This window comes from Argiope bruennichi, chromosome 9, assembly GCF_947563725.1.
Source record: "Argiope bruennichi chromosome 9, qqArgBrue1.1, whole genome shotgun sequence".
In the NCBI taxonomy this organism is placed as follows: domain Eukaryota; kingdom Metazoa; phylum Arthropoda; class Arachnida; order Araneae; family Araneidae; genus Argiope; species Argiope bruennichi.
This window is the reverse complement of record NC_079159.1, coordinates 17,385,460-17,406,277: the sequence shown is the minus strand read 5'-3', so window position 1 is coordinate 17,406,277 and position 20,818 is coordinate 17,385,460. Positions and strand designations below refer to the sequence as shown.

The window sequence follows — 20,818 nt, the reverse complement described above, 5'->3', positions numbered from 1 at the left end:
TGTTTTCTTTTTGCAAAAATTTGGCTTTAACGGACAGGGAGTAAGCGGGAAAGTTTCGGAGAGACCACTACTGCTGATTGAACTACAGTGTTCAATCATACACACGAATTTTCACTCATAGAAAATTTATTTTGATGGAATTCATTCCAAATTTGAAACAGGAACGTTTTTAAAACATTTTGGTTTAAAGCTCACATATGAAATTTCAATAATCATTCTTTTCATTATTTTGTTTACAAACATACATACCAATAGTTTTTCTGATTCAAAGAGCTCTAAATCGGGTGATTTGTCACTAGGTCGAAGGTTGAATTTTTTTACAATTGTAGTGCTGTTTTTTTTTGTATACCTTCCCTTGTTTCGCGACGGAACATAATATAGAGTAATTAATTATGCATCGTGGTGGTATGTAGATTATTATGATCCATGCAGGAAGCAACAGGACGAATGTTTTTAGGAACATCTCTTTTAATAATCACATTCACACACTAAACAAGCACAAACACAAAGACAAGACATTCACGCGCGCGGCTTCACAGTTTAGCATCACATCTCATTCTAATCACAATCGCAATGCACTATGGGATGACATATGGGATGGTCTAATCAGGTATCGCCATCTAGTATCCAAAAGAAAAGATAAGAGTAATGCAACTGCTACAACAAATAATTTATATCTATATTACTAATAAAAATGATTGTGTATGTGTTGGCGCTTTACAAGCCAGATCATTTGTCTTATAAGTATCAAACTTGATACATATATACTTCGAAAGGTTAGAATGTGCACCTAGGAGCGATTTTTTTGAAATTTTAATTAGGAATTATATAATTAAAAATTAAATTAAATTTTGGTATTTCTTAGTGACAAGATACGGAAATATAATTATACAAAAATAAATTTTATACTATTTCAAAATTTTATAAAATTGTCTTTTTAATTAAAGCAACTGCAAACTTTTGCTAAATTTCATTTTTTTTTTTTTTTTTTTGCCAAATTTACAGCAATAGACTACTTTGTTATCTTAGAATTCAGAACCGTTTTCATGGTTTCATCAACTATATGATTACGTGATCTTTTTCCATTGTTAAAAGCCAAGGAAGAAGGAATCTGGTTAATATTTGTATAATTTACAAGACGGTTTTTTTAAGAATGCCAAATTTATAAGATAGATGAATCAGATATTTACATTTTTAATAACGCTTTGATGTTATGGGACTGTCTCCATCAAAACGGTTCATATATCCAATACACAAAATAAACAAGACAACTAAAATTATACGGCTTTAATATCAAATAATTTGGCAGAATCATGGATTTGAAGTTATGTCCAAACGATTTATATAAAAATAAACATAAAAAATATTCGCAGCGAACTAACTGATAGCCTGAGGCGACTAATACAGGATAAAGTAATAATATGATAACTCGAAACACGTTAATTGCCAATAATGCGAAATCGCGTGATGCCAGTTCTCATCAAACAAAATTCCAATTTTCAGCTGGGCAATGAACATGTTAAATCTCCTTGTTTTATTTCGTTGTTCACCGCGTGAATCGCCTGTGATTCACACCTTCCCTCTAATTAAATACTCTCTTCTCTACTACAATTAAGAGATAGTAAAGTAGTAAGACAATGCGTTCTCGGTGCAACTGCGCTACGTCCGTACAACATATACCTTCTGAATCCCTACATTTTTATATACAGCGTTTTCATTTTTTTAAACTAATAATATTGTTTTATCTACTTTATTTGGAAAAACTCCACATGATAACCTCTTACCCTTCTTAAAATCAATTGGTTTTTATTCACATATTTAGTCTGGCATCCTTTCTTTTTTTTAACATTATCTACTGGTGTTTTTTTTATACTACATTGTTTCCTACGCTAATGAATTTCGAAATTTTAACTTGAAAGAATTTTACCTAGTCTGGCGCAGCATGGCCATATCTATGGCTCTTGAGCCAAAAAACCAAAGAAGTAAGCATCTTATAGATAGGGGTTTAAATCACAGGCATGATTCATAGCAATGGACGTGTTGAACAGTGAAGATGACAATTAAGAAGGTGAGAGCTGAAACATCGATCCCAAAAGGAAGACCCGAGAGCACTACCCCTCGCATACCTCCGTCGCAAGACGCAGCGTCTTGCGAGAAAAACCGAACCGCTCCTTCAGAAGCCCCAGCCTTCTCAATCTGCGCGCTTTCTCACAGTGCAACGGAAATGACAGTGGTTAACGAGTCTGTGTTTATGGTAATTCGGTATTTTCAGTGAACGCCCAGGCCTTCTGACAATCGCTCTGCGGTTTCTGCGGTGAGATGGGAGGAAACAAAAGAAAAGACTCACCGCAAACTGCGCAGTTCCGTGACCACAAACATGAGGTTTCGGTTTCGCGGGAAATTGAAAAGATGGCCGAACCGTTTAGTCGCGACTCGTGCATCGACACAGGTGATACGTTTTTTCGTCTTATGTAACCAGAATTAGTCTGGATTCGCAGTTCGTGGCCTTGACTTCCTTCCCTTCTTGATTCGGTGACCGATAGGAGAGATTCGCATTTCTGAGGCGTATTTTCCTCGTGTTAAAAGAGTTTCGCGCGTATTTGACATGGGGACATGTTTTTTTTTTTTTTGAAAAAACTTCAGGATTTAAATAATGAACCGGTATTTAATATAATAATGATTTAAATTATATACTTCCCTAATAATATATCATAATACAAAATCCATTTCATTAAAATATAAGCATCTGTGTTTAAAGGGTGTACAGATGATGAACCGGTAAATCCCCCCTCCCCCTATTTTTGGTTAGTACTAATGTACCATTGAACGATTATAATTCTAATATTTTCATGCAGTTAGCACGACTATTGTATCACTGAACGACTACAGTTCTAAACTTTTCGTGTAGTTGGTATGATTGTTGCATTGCTGCACGACTACATTTCTAATCCTTTCATGCAGTTTGTATGGTTATTGTACCATTAAACGACTACATTTCTAATCCTTCCATGCAGTTTGTATGGTTATGTACCATTGAGCGACTACAATTCTAACCCTTTCATGTAATTGGAATGACTATTGTACCATTGAACGATTACAATTCTAATCCTTCCATGCAGTTTGTATGGTTATGTACCATTGAGCGACTACAATTCTAACCCTTTCATGTAATTGGAATGACTATTGTACCATTGAACGATTACAATTCTAATCCTTTCATACAGTTGATATGATTATTGTACCGCTGAACGACTACAATTTTAATCCTTTCGTGGCATTGGCATGGCTGTTGTACCTCTGAATGACTGAAATTCTAATCCTTGCTTGCATTTGATATGACTGTTATTCCGCAGAACGACTACAATTCTAATCCTTTCATGTAGTTGATATGACTATCGTACCGTTGACGAGTACAATTCTAAGCCTTTCACGTAGTTAATTTGTGGGCTCATTAATCATTTTGGTGGCAGTTTTACTTTCTTGTCTTTTTTGTCTATGAAAAGTAGATAATTTTTTAGTGTGAAAGTAAATGATATTAGGCCATAGAATGGGGTCAAACAAGACGACAGGTCTAATTTTTCATTTATTTTGAAGATGGGAAAGAGCGTTTTCCCATATCTTCGTTCACCGAACAGGAGGTCGAAAAAGACAACATGACATATATTTTATTGATTTGAAGTGCAAGGGATAATCTCTTGTCTTTTCATCAACGTACAGAAAGTCGAAAAAAACAACTTCTCGTATTTTTTAATGGTTTTAAACAACGAGGGATTTTTTTTGCCCTGTTATAAATGGATTAAGCATACACCGGGGCAATATGTCACATTTTTCAATGATTTGAAGTGAAGATTTTCTATTTCTTCATCAACCATTCAGGAGTTCGAGAAGGGCAACATATCTTATCCCTGAATGATTTGAAAGGACAGGCGCACATTTTTTTTTTTTAATCTCTTCATTAACCTTACAGGAAGTCGAAAAGGGTAACTAGTTAACCTTTTAAATATTTGAAAGAGCGGAGCAGATTTTATTGCCACTTGATGAATCGTTCAGGAGGGCAATATGTCGCATCTTTCAATGATTTGAAGGAAAGGTGGCACTATTTCTTCATCAACCATTCAGGTGATCGTGATAGCCAATATGTCTTATCTTTTAATGATTTGAAGTGTCAAGGGCATTTTTTGTCGCTTCATCACCCGCATAAGAGGTCGAAAAGGGGTAACTTGTCCTATTTTTGAATGATTTGCAGGGGAAGAGGCACTTTTTAATTTCTTTATCAACGATACAATAGGTCAAGAAAAGCAATATGCCTTATCTACCTATAATTTAAATCGAAAGAAATATCTTATGGTATCATTAGCCTTACAGAAAAAAGTTTAAAATGAAAAAAAAAAATAATAATAATAAAATCTTACTTTCCAGGGGTTTAAATGTGGGAAGAGACGTTCCTGCTTCTTCATCAACAGTACGGACGATGAAAAATTGCATCATATGTTATCTTCTAATATATAGAAAGAAAGTCTCAATAAGAGTATTTTCCTGTTTATATATCCATCGCAAAGGATGCCGACAAGGACAACACATCTCCTAAAGACTTCACTTGCAGCCATTTATTCCTATGCGATAACTGATTGTTATAGTATCCTACAATAACTCAGTTATCATGAATTCGGGATCACTTTTGTATATGATAACATAATGTAATTACTTGCAAAATAAACCGCTAATGTAGCACATTGCTGTACAAAACCGCTTAATAAACTTTTAGTTTGTACATTTATTAAAGTTTATTTCTATTTTGAAAATACAAATTTCTAAAATTGGGTTTCCAAATTTGAGAACAAAGATGATTTTTATAGCCGAAAAATCTCTTTTCCTCTTTTTGGGTTAAGTTCAAAAATAAATAAATAAAATAAAATAAAATAAAAGAAATTTGGGCAACTAGTTCAAGACATAGTATTTATTTAGTGTAGACTCAGTATTTATGACATTGTAGGATTGATTCAGTTATGATATTTTGAAATAATTTTTAAAAAATTTACTCTTAATATAAGACTCTTTACTCTTAAAGATAATATACATACAAAATGTATTCAATATCTTCGCAATCAACATGGGTATAAACACAATTATTCGAACAATGAAAAGCAATGCTGTAAAATGTAGTTAAAATATTTTGAAAAAAATCCTAAAATTAAAGAAACAATTGCGTGGAAATAATCCAGGTTTTTTTAAAAAAAGTTTAAAGTCTTATAAAATTGATTTCACGCAATAATTTGCTCCAAAATCTTAAGGGGAAAAATTTAAAAATTTGATTAATTTTTAATTAAGAAATCAATTAATTTTTTAAAAACTTTTCTTCGTGAAATTTGCAAATCAAAAATTATAAAAATATAAAATTATTATAAAAATTAGAGAAAAAAATTGCACTGAAATGAAACCAATGTCATCAAGAATCTGATTTTATATATTTATTTTTTATTTTTCAAGTATAATAAAATTTCTTTAATGCAGTAATTTGCTCCAAAGTTTCAAGAAAAAAAATGATTAATATTTAATCAAGAATCCAAATTAAATTTAAAAAAACTTTTCTTAACGACTAACTAAAAAAAATAAATGCAAATCAAATTGGTTAGTTTAATATCCAACATCTATCCTATAGGATGCTTTGAAAATTTTCATAAAGAATGCTATAGTTATGACAATATGATCATGCTAAAAAAATAACTTTGAAATTCACATAATAAGACTTAGCATTCATTAGGACATCTAAGTAAAAGAAGAAAATAATTTGTCTGCAGCAGATATAACGAGATTTTTCAATTCAAATGATCCAATTTTTTTGTTTGAAATGAGTATACCAGCACACTCATTTCTTAAAAATGACTGTATTTTTCTATTGCCACTTCTGCAGAGTGAATTTTCCAGAATAAATGATTTTTGATATCTTGATTTCCTTAACCTCGAATTGACCTCTTCAAAACCGCAGACATCAACTCGTTCGAAATCTGGAAGAAATTTCGGTGTGAAAAAAAAGACTTCGACCTTTCATCAGTTAAGTCAGCAACATTTCAGAGCAAAAATTTAAGAAAGAAAAAAAAGAAGAGAGGCAGGATTGAAATCAGTTATTTCCATTGTTCATTGTAATCTATAATTTAAAGAGCAATCGTATTTTCTTTACTCCGGTCGAAGATTTTACTGTCATGAACTGTCAAACTTTTACCAATAAGAGAGTTGTTGCGCTCTGAACGAGATCTGAGGGGCCGAAGTTTTCTCATAACCCTTTCAAATAACCTCTAAAATACACAGAATGTTAAAATAATGGAGGATAGGAATATATGAATGTCGTATTTCTAAGATAATATCCAATGGTTTGCGTAATTTAAATTAGGCAGCTTTATTTCAAATACGGTCATCATCTCTGCAACAACAATAAAATTATTCTAAAAGAAACGTTTATGTCTTTATGTGACTCAATAATTACAAAACATCGGTGAAATATAAAAGGATTTTTACAAAGACGTTTAAGATACTGATTACCACATAAGATGTACAAAAACTAATCGCACTTTTTACTTTCTCGTATAACACGCTTTAAACTAGACGGCTGAAATTTGCTATACGGTCTTTATATTAAATTTACAGATTTATTTCATATTTTATGTAAAATCTGTTTAGAGGAAGTCTTTCTGTCATGCTGTTCGAATATAAGTTAATACGATAACTACAAAACGAAGAGATCTAGATAGATAAGATTCGGAACACGGATTTAACATGCCGGCGTCCTGGCATAGGGGTAGCGCGTCTTCCCCGGGGTCGAGTCCCGGTTTGGGCATGGTTGTTCTCCCTGTTCTATCTGTGAGATGAATGTGCTCTCCTGTAAAAAGGGGTTGTGCAAGCGAATGAGTGATGCGTGAGTAGTCAAGTCGTACTCTTGGCCCAAGATAGCTCTACTATAAAAACAAGAGGATCTCTCCCTTAGGCTTAAATCGGCTGTCTTCGAACAGTGGGCTTTTCCGTGGCAAATGCCATAAGAAACAACAACAACAACGGATTTAACATATATAATGTAGATATTAGTCAAAGATTGAGATAAACTAACTACAGTTTATCATCAAATAATTCATCAAGGATCACAGGATAGATTTTGTAAAAATGCTGAAGTGAAAAGCTGATATTTCGTAACTATCGTACGCCAATGTCATGAAAGGCGTTCTCTGGCATGACCAGTTTATTATAGAGTGTGCAAGAAAGTTTTAAGGAGACCACTCGCCCTGGTTTGTGATGAAGTCTGAAATGATATATCGGGAAAGGAAATATTTTAACATTTCTCTCTCAGTATTACGCCTTTTGGAGTACAAATACAATAAAACCTCATGAATTAGAATTTCCAGAGGTTTTGTATTTTTATATCCTGGAAGGGAAAGAATTGAATTTCTTCTAACATAAATACGAAACCTCAATTAGTAAAAATAAAGAAAGACTCTAGAGCAAAATTTTCATAAATTAAAAAAAAAATTAGCAAATAAATAAATAAAAAATAATAATAATGGTTTTTCTTAAGCTTTAAATTCAAATCCTCTACGAGTATAAAAACAAATAAACCTTTAGAACAACAGTTTCTAGAGGTTTGAGATTTCGTATTTTTATATCAATAAGGAAAAAATATTGACTTTCTTTTAACCTAAATACAAAACCTCAATTAATATAAATACAAAAAACAAAAAAAAACTCTAGCTTCAAAGCTTTTTGTTTAAATTTTAAATCAAGATGGGAAAAACAAAGTTTTTAGAGATTTCGAGAGGTTTTGAATTTTATTTTCTTGCAACAGTGAAGATTCTTTTGAACTCATAATTTAGCACAAAACTTTTTAAACTGTAAATCCCAATTCCAAAATGGGATTAGTTAACAACAAATGCTTTTGTCAATATTTCTCAGTAATAAATAAACAAATTTAAGAAATTAATTTTACCTTAAAACATTGTATTTAAATATACAGGGTGCGGCAGAAAAAGCCGGACAAACAATTTTTAATATAACTTAATTAAAAATAAATAAATTAATAAAATATAACAAATAATAATAAGAGTAGACTTTTCATAATAAATAAATGTAATTTGTTTCAAAGTGTCCACCTTTTGCAGCGATGCAGAGGAGCAAACGCTTATTGAACTTTTCAGCAATGGGCCTATCCCACCGAAGCCATTGCTTTAGAGTCCAAACTTCTATGTCGTTTAGTGCAAGCCCCTGATTCCAAAATGGACCATACACTGCAATCAGGAGATTGAGATTCGGCGGGCATTGTGCCCATTCTCGAGATGATACCACGTCAGAAAAATGCGTCTTGCACCACTCTTCTGTCTTTTCAGCCTTGTGAGCTGGTGCGGAGTCTTGTTGAAACTCCCACTTTACATTGCCGAAGTGCGTTTTGGCCCACGGAAATACAACGGCTTCAAGAATGTCTTGTTGGTACACTTTTTGATTTATTTTAACGCCCTCATCCACAAGAACTACAGATGTTTTTCCGTTTGCGCAAATTCCGTCCCAGACCATGACCGGCTTTGATTTTTGCGATGTTCGACAATTGCTGAAATGCTTGGAGAGTCTACAGACTAGATTCTGCAGTTCTACGGGCTATGACCTTTTGGACGTTAAAGAGCTTCTCATTAGTGCAAAGAAATCTCTCTCAGTGAGAAGCTGAACTTTTTTGGAAATTGTAAGGCTTTAGTCTAATGTCGGTTTTTGCCATTCTTTGCTCTGATATTCCTACCGGTCCCTTATTCCCAGTTCACAAGTGATCTTACTCATGGAAACCCTCGAATTTTACTGAACTCGCTTTTTGATAACCTTACGGTTATTCAAAGTGTTATGTTTTTGTTCACTTCCTGGACTTTGACCATCATTGCCAAGCTCTTTGAAATGATAGATAGCTTCAGACATTGTTTGCCACGGCATATTAAGCAAATGAACTGTCGAGCATACTGTCGCTTTCCTTGCTTAAACAACTCTAAAATAGCATATCTTTTGCTTGGCATTGTAAAAAAGCCAAAAAAAAAAACAATATGTAAACTAAATGATACATTATAAAATATATTATAATTGAAGTGGTAGACAAAAAGAAGAGAACAAAAATTAAAAAGAAATTAATTGACTTCTATTCTATAATGTAATAACTTTGTCCGAAGGTTTTTTTTTTTTTTTTTTTTTTTTGCCGCACCCTATACTAAATAACAGGGATCAAAGAAAACTTTTATTTAATACTAACAATTATCAATTTATATATATATATATATATATATATATATATATATATATATATATATATATATATATATATAAGATAGTTTTACTATAACTTAGGTAGGAAAAACATTTTCGCGTAAAGACAAGAGATAGAAATTTTTCAACGAAAAGAGATAAGATGACTAAAAAAGATACCGAAAGAACTATTGAATATTGTTCTAATAATACTACTACAAATGCGTTCGTTAATGTTTTTCTAAATAATTGTTAAAAAGGCGTTACTAAATTCCTTCTCATTTCTTACGAGACATTTTCCTCACTTATTTCAGGTCATCTAAGTCTCTCATCTTCCATTGGTAAAACACGTTAAAATCGTATCACTGAATTAAAATCTTGTAATTCAAATCCTATCGCAAGAGGAAACCAGTGGGAGCGGTCTCCATAAAACTTACTCGCATATTCTCTAATAAACTTGTCATGTGAGAGAAGTTTTATTAACTTTCCAATTTTTTTTAAAATAAAGTTTATTTTTTTTAATGTAAATGGGATCGCGAAAGGTTCTCATCTCTTAAAATAAAGTCGTGAATTTATAAAAAAAATAAGAAACTCTGATTTAGACATATGAGAATACATTAAGAGACACCCAGTTAAGAGGTACTCAAAAGATCGATTTCATCTCTCATGGCAATTATAACGTGCGTATGTTTGAAGGTAGAATCCGTTGAAAAGAGTTGTTGAGTTAGCACTGGATTTTAGATAGATTTCTTTTAAGATATTTACTTATTTCAATAGTACTTAAGACACGACTTACGATGAATTTCTGCATAACTTATTGAATTACAATCCATAGAACCCCAAAAGATGGTCAAGAAATATGTTACAAAGATGGTGGAAATCTCGGAAAAGTTTATAAATGAGTCCAACTTGAAAGAAAAAGTGGTACTGCGCTGAAATTTTGATAGCTCCTTAATTACTAAGATTCCTTAATTCTTAACTCTTTTATAACTCTTTCATTATAAACTAAACAAAGGTTCAAATTATAAAAAAAAATGCTTCACCATAATGAACAAATTCTGTATGAAAATGTTTTGAAACTTTCAACTTCTTAGCTGTTAAAAATCCATAACCATCTTCTATATGTTTGACTTTTATTGTTCGTAATTCTCTGACGTTGAAGGCCTTACGGTAGAGTTTGGTCACGTGATTGGGCAGTTGTGGATTTAAGATCTGATTCCAGAAGATAATCGACGTGCGTAAAATAGTATTATGTGCTTAACTTTGATGAAAGCGAATAAAAATAATTTTTATTTTTATTAAAATTGTTCCGAGTGATATTTTAATCTCCTGGTACAAGATAGAGGATAAACCAGGACAGCAGTTCCTCCGAGCCTTTTTTTCATATTCTCTGATAAATATACTTGCATATTATAAATTGCTTACTATTGGAAAATAATAATTACGAATAAGTTTATTAGCGCATGATTTTTTGGCGATTTTTTTTGGCTGGTAAATTGCGAAGATGCGCTTAATAAAAAGTGCTAGAGAACTGAATGTGTATTTTGGGCCTCTTTTTTTCTCATCCGATTAAAGTCAAAATTCGACACCGAACTATAATTGTATTCAGGAAATCACATACTAAACTTCTTAGATTACAGTCATCGAGTTTTTCAGTTATTGCGTTTGCATGTGCATGGAAAAACAGTCTGGCCGATGATCAGTTTGGTTACAAATTGGTACTGATCTACACATTCGATGTTAAATCTACACATTAGATGTTAGAGTGTTTAAATCATCTGTTACACATCAGTTGTTAAATCTACACATTAGATGTTAGAGTGTTTAAATCATCTGTTACACATCAGTTGTTAAATCTACACATTAGATGTTAGATTGTTTAAATCATCTGTTACACATTAGATGTTAAATCTACACATTAGATGTTAGATTGTTTAAATCATCTGTTACACATTAGATGTTAAATCTACACATTAGATGTTAGATTGTTTAAATCATCTGTTACACATTAGATGTTATATTGTTTAAATCATCTATTACACATTAGATGTTAAATCTACACTTAGATTGTTTAAATCATTTGTTACACATTAGATGTTAAATCTACACTTAGATTGTTTAAATCATCTGTTACACATTAGATGTAAAATCTACACTTAGATTGTTTAAATCATCTGTTACACATTAGATGTTAAATCTACATATTAGATGTTAGATTGTTTAAATCATTTGTTACACATTAGATGTAAAATCTACACTTAGATTGTTTAAATCATCTGTTACACATTAGATGTTAAATCTACACATTAGATGTTAGATTGTTTAAATCATCTGTTACACATTCGATGTTAAATCTACACATTAGATGTTAGATTGTTTAAATCATCTGTTACACATTCGATGTTAAATCTACACATTAGATGTCAGATTGTTTAAATCATCTGTTACACATTCGATGTTAAATCTACACATTAGATGTTAGATTGTTTAAATCATCTGTTACACATTCGATGTTAAATCTACACATTAGATGTTAGATTGTTTAAATCATCTGTTACACATTCGATGTTAAATCTACACATTAGATGTCAGATTGTTTAAATCATCTGTTACACATTAGATGTTAAATCTACACATTAGATGTTAGATTGTTTAAATCATCTGTTACACATTAGATGTTATATTGTTTAAATCCTCTATTACACATTAGATGTTAAATCTACACTTAGATTGTTTAAATCATTTGTTACACATTAGATGTTAAATCTACACTTAGATTGTTTAAATCATCTGTTACACATTAGATGTTAAATCTACACTTAGATTGTTTAAATCATTTGTTACGCATTAGATGTTAAATCTACACTTAGATTGTTTAAATCCTCTGTTACACATTAGATGTTAAATCTACACTTAGATTGTTTAAATCCTCTGTTACACATTAGATGTGAAATCTACACTTAGATTGTTTAAATCATCTGTTACACATTAGATGTTAAATCTACGTATTAGATGTTAGATTGTTTAAATCATCTGTTACACATTCGATGTTAAATCTACGTATTAGATGTTAGATTGTTTAAATCATCTGTTACACATTAGATGTTAAATCTACGTATTAGATGTCAGATTGTTTAAATCATCTGTTACACATTAGATGTTAAATCTACGTATTAGATGTCAGATTGTTTAAATCATCCGTTACACATTAGATGTTAAATCTGTGCAAAATTTTTTATCTACCTCCCTTAGTTTTGTAGTTATTATGCATATTCAAACAGCTAGACTTCCACTTGATAGATTTCGTTCAAAATTAAACAAAAATCTACTTATTTGGTGTAGAGACCATACGGCAAATTTCATCCATTCTTTCATTTTTGAGTTACCGTACTGACAGACAGACAGTACTTCAAACCTGCTGCTTCGGACCCAGGGAGGTCTGAAACTCCCAGATTCGTCAAAATCTCCTCTGAAGTTTTTGATGATTAAATACTTTGAATATTTAGCATGCGAAAAAGTAAAAACTTTCAGAAATTTCGATTTACAAACAATGGCAGAAAATATGTTAAGAGAATACAATCGAACAGAATTGATGGAGTTTATTGGCGAAAGAACCATTTATGATTAAACTGCCCTAAACATATGGTGAGAGTTAATCTTATTAAATTATTTTTTTTCTAAATTTCGTCATTTTCCAGGATTTGTCAACCAGTAAAATATGGCGCATGGTAAAATACAATCTAAAAGTTATTCAAGAATCAGATCAAAAAGTGAAAGCCAATCATTTAAAAAAAAAGGTAAAAGAGATGGGGATGGGGAGCTTTATGAAGAATGCCTTTTAATTTGATGTAGGGGGGAAGGCATTGTTTATTAAATTGTGGACATTCTATTAAATTATGAAGAATCGCCATAGGACATTGGCATACTGTACATCGGGTTGTGGGTTCCCCCAACAGCAAATGCTTATGCATGAGCTTTAAGAGGCCAATTCTTAATCTAATAAAAATTGTGTCAAGATTTCTACTAGGCAAACAAGGCCAATAGTCGATTAGGTGTTTAATTGTTTTAAGTTTATTTGCCTCTTTAAAGTTCCTCTAGCTCTGCCATTTTAAATGCAGACTGGATTTAACATATGTAGAATAGAATAAAATTGAAATATGTTAAGAGATATTCGAGTACGGGGTACTCAAATGGCCGATTTTCATTTTACGTGCTTGTGCAAGGAAAGGGAACAACATAGTTGAAAAGATCAATTTTTAGAAATCTATTGGATTTATAATTTGCGGTCGATGGAATCGGAAGTATGGGATGGATTTAGATATAAGGTGAAATTTTGCCTTCTGACGTCCTTTTCTTAATATTCTTCAGTCGAAAAAAAAAAAATAGAGCTTTAAGAAAACCACTTTTAATCACTTCCTTCACAGCAATTCTCTGTTATTTTCACAAATTGAGGAGAAAACAATTAAGACAGGAGAAAATAATTTTCTAACGTAAAGGTTTTTGGCACTTCGTTCAAAAAAAGGTATTCCATACTTTTAAGAATAAGGTAAAAGTGGAACAACCTGTCAAAAATGTGACGTATGACTTTTATAATAATCGGCGGCGGCTTCCTTTGTAGAACTTAACACACCAACTGTCTGGCTCAAGGCGTCACAGCTTGTTATAAGAAAGGATGATTCGGATCAGTTGGTGCGACCATTTTTTTGGGACAGTTATTTAATTTCGCATTTAAATAGTACCCGCTGGCTTTTAAAATTAAAATAATTTTAAAAGTTTTGGTTCAGTGATTTAAAGGAACCTTTCTGAGTTTGGGTTGATGAAGAATATTAACACCCAGTCTCAAAATATAAATGAAATATGTTAAAAAATGAATTGAAACTTTGATGATAGCACAGGTTGTTTCAAAAATTTATAACAATTAGAATGACTGTTACATGAAATTAATATAAATTGAAGTTTCGAAAGAAATTAATAAACATAAATGTGAAAAGTGTCCCAAAATGAACACAAGATTTGAGCTTGCCACCATTCGTGCAGTAAAGTGTTGGCAACCTTAATAAAAAACCAATTTGACAGCTAATAGGTTAATGTTAATAAAAATGGAGCGTACACGATAGAACAACGTGTTTTCAGTGTTGGATAATATTCCAAAAATAATAAAAGTCTGACGGGCAACAGTTCGAAAATTTGAGAATTAGCTCCCAAGATTGTGTGATTTAACACCATTGGATTTCTATTTATATGTTTATTTGAAGTCAAATGTCTATGCCAACAAGCCCATAATCACGCTTGCACTTAAAGGAGAAATTCCAAGCTGCATCAATGCCATTCAGCCACATTTATGTCAAATGACCATAGAAAATTTCGACAGAGTGCGCATGTGCCAGAAAAGACGGAGAGTCCATTTACCCTATGTGCTATTCATACATAACCCTATGCTGTGTACTTTATAACTGAATAAAAATATAACAATTTAAAAAAAAAATTCAAATCCTACGTCATTCCGTTGTTCTATCGTGTAGTGCTGCATTTTTATTAACCTTAAACTATCAGCTGTTAAATGGTTTTTTTACTAGGGTTGCCAACACTTTACTGCGCGAATGGTGGCAAATTCAAATCTTGCGTCAATTTTGGGACATTCTTTAAATTCTTATTATTGCCAGAGTCTAATTATTTAATATAACAATATTGGCAATCTTCAGAATTTTTTTACAATTCACTTTTCGGTTTTACAATTTTTGAATCCGGCTGTCCGAATATAAGTTAAGAGCGTAATTAGAAAACGAAGAGAGCTAGATAGATAAAATTCGGTCACATATTCAACATCTGTAGAGTAGACACCTATAAAATTTTGAATCACATCCAACGAAGAGCTGACTGTCTGTCGGTCTGTACTTTCAGAAATAACTAAGCGTGAAAATTCAAAATCGCAGTATCTTAAAAATATGGAATTTGGTATGGGATTTTATGACTAATTATTTGCAGTTCTACAATTTTTTTTTTCAATCGGTTGGGGAAAAATGTATCTAAAACTCATATTTGATTTTCGGATACTATTAACCGCATGTCAGGGATTAATCGCCAAATAACTCGCCAAGGATTACACCATAGATTCAGTAAAAATACTAAATTCACGCCAAAAGCTAAAATTTGTTACAACTGTATGCCAATGCCATGTAAGGCGTCCTCTGGAGTGAAAAATTTATTAGAGAGTATGCTAGAAACTTTTGGGGGAGGGCAATCTCTCTGGTTAACGTTAAGATGTTTGTAAAGAAAAAGAAAAGTATTTTCTCCTTTTCAAATTTCTGAAAGAAATGATTTGGCATCATTTTAACTTCCCTAATTCCTACTTGGCTCTTTTATTCCTAACTTTTGAAATATAACAGAGAAGAGAAGCAAGATAATTTTCAAAATGATTAGATTTCGCACCACAGCTATGCGAAAGGAGCTAATAATACAGCATCTACATATAACAGATGGTCTACAAGGGGTAAAAAACTACCGGTACATCTGTACCGCCTGTAAGCATTTGGTTAATTCCTCAAAGCGAATGTCGTAGTAATTTTAGAAAATTTTAGTTTTACATATTATATAAAGGAAGTATTATTTTTTTAAAATTTAATTATATGTGGATACATTAACCCTTTCTAGGGCCGTGGGAAATATGTTTCCCACCAAATTTATCAATCTTTGTATGAAATTATGTAGGTTGGCATAAGTTCTGACAAATTTTTTTAGTAAATCAGAAACTTAGATGCTTCAGTTCTTTATCTCACACAAAATGATGTGTCTTGATTTGTTACTTCATTATTAATTAACCAAATTAATTAATTAATCAAATTAAATTTATCTAATAAGCTAAATAAATCCCTTTTATTATTCTAATTTCGTCTAAAAATATTTTAACATAATATGACTAGAAAAAAATGGCCCTTTAAAGGGTTAAATAGAATTAATTATTAAAGTTAGAGTTGCCATCAATGGTTTGCCTATTGGTTATTTCAGAAGTAATAAATAAAATGTCGGTGGCAACTCCAAATAATTCGTATTTTAAAACTTTAATAAAAAGTCTTATTCTTTAGTTAAATCCGTGTGGCTGCAATTGATTTCCAGTCCATCATTTTCACAGCTGGAAGATTTGATGAAAGCTCCGTGAAAAGTAACGATTCATTTCTAGAGGGATTTAAAGTAGAATATGAAAACGAAATGCAATAAGGCTTATTGTGAATGACAAAATCCTACACAGGTTAGGCACTATCTAAGGAAATCACACACCATAGAATTTCTTCAAGATTTCAAAAATCAATGCACGTAGAACTTGGATGAATAGAATGCAGGTAAGTGTTTTACATATTAAACAAGAAATACTAAAAATGTCTTTTTCGGGGATAGCTGATTCAAATTTCTCCAGACAAATTATTGAAATATTTATTTTCAGATTCTTGATGATTAGTTTTGATATCATTTTCATTTTTTCGTTTACAAAGTATAGTAAAAATACTGAAATCGTCGAAAAAAATTCGAACACGAGATTTTGATGTCATCTCCAAGTTTCAGACGTCTCGAATGCAGGAAATACATTTTTTGGAATTGTGCCTCTCGATCGCTTTGTCTGTGAACATGATAACCCAAAAACGTTTTGAGCTAGACCAGTGAAATTTGGTATATGGATTTAAACCTAAAATTGAAGATATCTAACATACTCTGAAAGAAATCCAATTAGATGAAATCTATCTATTTAAGTGATAATTGATCTTGATAATTATGAAACTTAAAGAAGTAAACAGATAAAAGTTGGTACATATGTTTAGCATCTAAAATATAGATTCTTTTAAAATTTTGAATCTAATCTGTTAAAGGGTTAAACTTCATCACTCTGCCCTTTCGCATGCTTGTAAATGCTATAACTTATAAACATAATGACTTAATGAAATTCGGTATATGATCTTGTGGCTACAATTGTAATTTGATGTTCAATTTTGGTCTCAAATGATCAAATGAACAAAAAATATATTAGCACGTTAAATTCAGTAAAACCGTTAGATTCATACCAAAGATCTCAATTTCTTAATTATTATTCGCCGATGCGGGGGAGGTAAGGGGTAAAACCTTTTTTGGAAAGTATGCGTGAAAGTTTTGGGAAAACCACCCTCGGTAGTTTCAATTTATATTCCACAATGATGTCTTACAAAGGAACGAAGATAAAGAGGAGATTGAAACATATTGCAGTGAATTCTGGAATCTTACCCTATAAGCTAAAGCTCCTTTAATTAGATTTGTCATTTGTAAACATTTAGCTATCTCTTAAATATCCTGTATTTTATATACTAGATTCAAAACCACGAATTTTTTAATGTTATTCCGTATTTCAAAGCCTTTTGACTAAATTCAAAGTTATATAAATTTAAGGAGATACATTTCAGTGATCTTTCACAGAATCACCTTTCGAATTCACGATCTTTTAATAGCAGAAAAGGAATTTCAAAACCTTTTCACCAAATTCAAAGATATATAAATTTAAGGAGATACATTTCAGTGATCTTTCACAGAATCACTTTTCGAATTCACGATCTTTTAATAGCAGAAAAGGAATTTCAAAGCCTTTTCATCAAATTCAAAGATATATAAATTTAAGGAGATACATTTCAGTTATATTTCACAGAATCACTTTTCGAATTCACGATCTTTTAATAGCAGAAAAGGAATTTCAAAGCCTTTTCACCAAATTCAAAGATATATAAATTTAAGGAGATACATTTCAGTGATCTTTCACAGAATCACTTTTCGAATTCACGATCTTTTAATAGCAGAAAAGGAATTTCAAAACCTTTTCACCAAATTCAAAGATATATAAATTTAAGGAGATACATTTCAGTGATCTTTCACAGAATCACTTTTCGAATTCACGATCCTTTGATAGTAGAAAGGGAATTTCAAAACCTTTTCACCAAATTCAAAGATATATAAATTTAAGGAGATACATTTCAGTGATCTTTCACAGAATCACTTTTCGAATTCATTTCAGCGATCTTTCACAGAATCACTTTTCGAATTCACGATCTTTTAATAGCAGAAAAGGAATTTCAAAGCCTTTTCATCAAATTCAAAGATATATAAATTTAAGGAGATACATTTCAGTGATATTTCACAGAATCACTTTTCGAATTCACGATCTTTTAATAGCAGAAAAGGAATTTTATTATATGAATTTGAAAGCATCGATGTCAAATTATATTTCCTGTTGAGACAATGTGGCAAGTTGGAGGATAACTGAATCGCTAATGAGCAAGAATTGAATCAATACAAGAATTCGTAATACTTAGTACTACTTAAACGGGGGGTGGGTGAAATTATATACCTTCAGCATTTAAATATAACTTAATATTTCTGAGAATTATACAATGACATTAAGATATAAATATTACTCTTAACCTTACAGCTGCGTATCCCTCGATTTCCGCGGGTTGGCAATCAGTCCATTTGCTTGTTGCATTCCACGTTTTTCGCAGTTTAGTGTTTTATTTTTACGATTACAGATTTTTATTATATCATATTATTATCGTGTACCATATAGTATCATTTCCCTTTCATTGAAAAATATTTGAACTTATTTGCAAATATCGCATTTAAATAGTAATTTTAAAAAATTAAGCAATCAAAGGTTAAGTTGTTTTTTTATTTATTTTCTTTTTATATATAGGGGAAAATCCTACATTTCCTTAATTTCTTTGAATAGTAAATATTAAACTGTCGAAAACTTTGAAAATAAGGAAATGATACATTAAATAGCAATTTGTATAAAAAATATAAGAGTTTTTGCATTTTTATTCAAAGATAAAATTGATTTATTAGTAAAAAAGTTTCATCTGACAAAACAGTCAAACTATTTTAGCACATTGTAAGTTTTACGTACGCTTCTTGTCAAATTCAGACTGATGAAACTGTCTCGCACGCATTGGGATAATAAAAGATTCACTTTTTTTTTTTTTTTTTGTATGCGCGCTTTATGGCTGCTACATAATTAAGAAAATTTCAAAAATAAAATAATGATAGACGAATGAAGTCAAAAGCATTATCATATTATGATGTTTCGGTTTAGCAGTTCAAATCTTTAAATTTTTTTAAATGATTAAGACAATTTATTTAGTTTTGATTTTTGTAAGGTTTTATAGGAAGATTTGCTAAAACTGCGTTTTTCATAAGGATATTCAATAGAAATTTGCTGACAGAGATATAAAATAACCTACTTCAAAGAATTATCAGGGATAAAATTGCATTAACAAAACATAAAGAAAGTTCCATTGCAAAATTATTTATAGCTGAAAGCAGATTTTAAACCGATACATAATTTATGAGACATCTGTCATAGAACGAGAATATATCGACAAAAGAAAAATATGCGAATTATTCCATAAAAGCAGCTATGCTTTTTAAACAATAAAGTGCATTAAAAACTTTTCATTGAGTGTTCTATTTCCTGATCATAAATCATGATCTTCCTGATCATGATGCGAATTATTCTATAAAAACAGCTGTGTTTTTTAAACAATAAGGTGTATTAAAAACTTTTCACGGGCATTGAGTGTTCTATTTCCTGATCATAAATCATGATCATCCTGATCAAGATGCGAATTATTTTATAAAAGCAGCTGTGTTTTTTAAAACAGTCAAGAATATTAAAAAGTTTTCACAGGCATTGAGTGTTTTATTTCTTGATAGTAATTGATTTAAATTAATTAATCATTCTACTCGGAAAGCGATTAAAAACTTTATGTCTATGATGAAAAATTCGAAATTTAATGTACGAAAACCGTAATTTAAACGGATGATTATTTAAGTGTATGCAAATAAACACCATTTCCATCTAGCCACTTATTTAAAAAAAGTATCATGGTAAACAAAAGGCAGCAATGGATTAGAAGCGCGCACATTTCAACAAATACTTAAAAAAGATACTTTGTTTTGACTCACCTCTTCCACTTCTCCCTACGAATCTGAGATCGTTGAACTTTGCAATCTGATTCTTGACGACGGCCGTCGAATTCCGCATTTCGCCGCAATAATTCTCGTCATTCCCGGCCCTGATGGTCACTGCAGTCCCATCTACCACCTCTCCCAGGATGACCACTTTGAAAGCGACCGGCAGGGTCTTGTTGGACCTCCAGTGGGCGGGCAGTACGGTGCAGAGGATGTTGGGAGCGGCGGTCCGCACCAGCTCCCCCGGGTGCTCGCCGAGCACTTCGCAGAGTCCCCGGTCCACGAACTCGGTCATCGCGGCGACACGCGTCGGCACATGCATGCGGGAGAAGGGTGGCCTTTTAGCGGCCGATCGCGTCGGCGCCCCTTGCCGTAGCTGGTGCCGCTCTCTGTCCGCCCGAGCCAGCCAATTGAGGCTTGTTGCGCGAAGGGTTGCCGGAATGGGTTGTTTGGGGTGGGTTTTTTTAGTGCTCAGGTCGCCAAGTGGGGGAGATTTTAGGTTTCGGCTTTGGGAAGGGTGCTGCTGTTGTTTCAGGTAGAAGGAAGATTTACTTTTCGTTTGTCAGATTATTGAAAAAAAAAAAAA

The 20,818-nt window shown here is 31.9% G+C and overlaps 1 protein-coding gene across 2 annotated transcripts in view; it reads right to left on the bottom strand.

The window, feature by feature from the left end:
- LOC129984835 (runt-related transcription factor 3-like) overlaps nt 1-20,593 on the bottom strand; it is a 75,819-nt gene extending 55,226 nt beyond the window's left edge. For both annotated transcript variants that reach the window (XM_056094801.1, XM_056094802.1), the window contains exon 1: nt 20,227-20,593. In XM_056094801.1, coding sequence (XP_055950776.1) covers nt 20,227-20,554 — 328 coding nt within the window. In that variant the 5' untranslated portion in view covers nt 20,555-20,593. The remainder of the gene's footprint in view (nt 1-20,226) is intronic.
- Nucleotides 20,594-20,818: the final 225 nt, after the last annotated feature.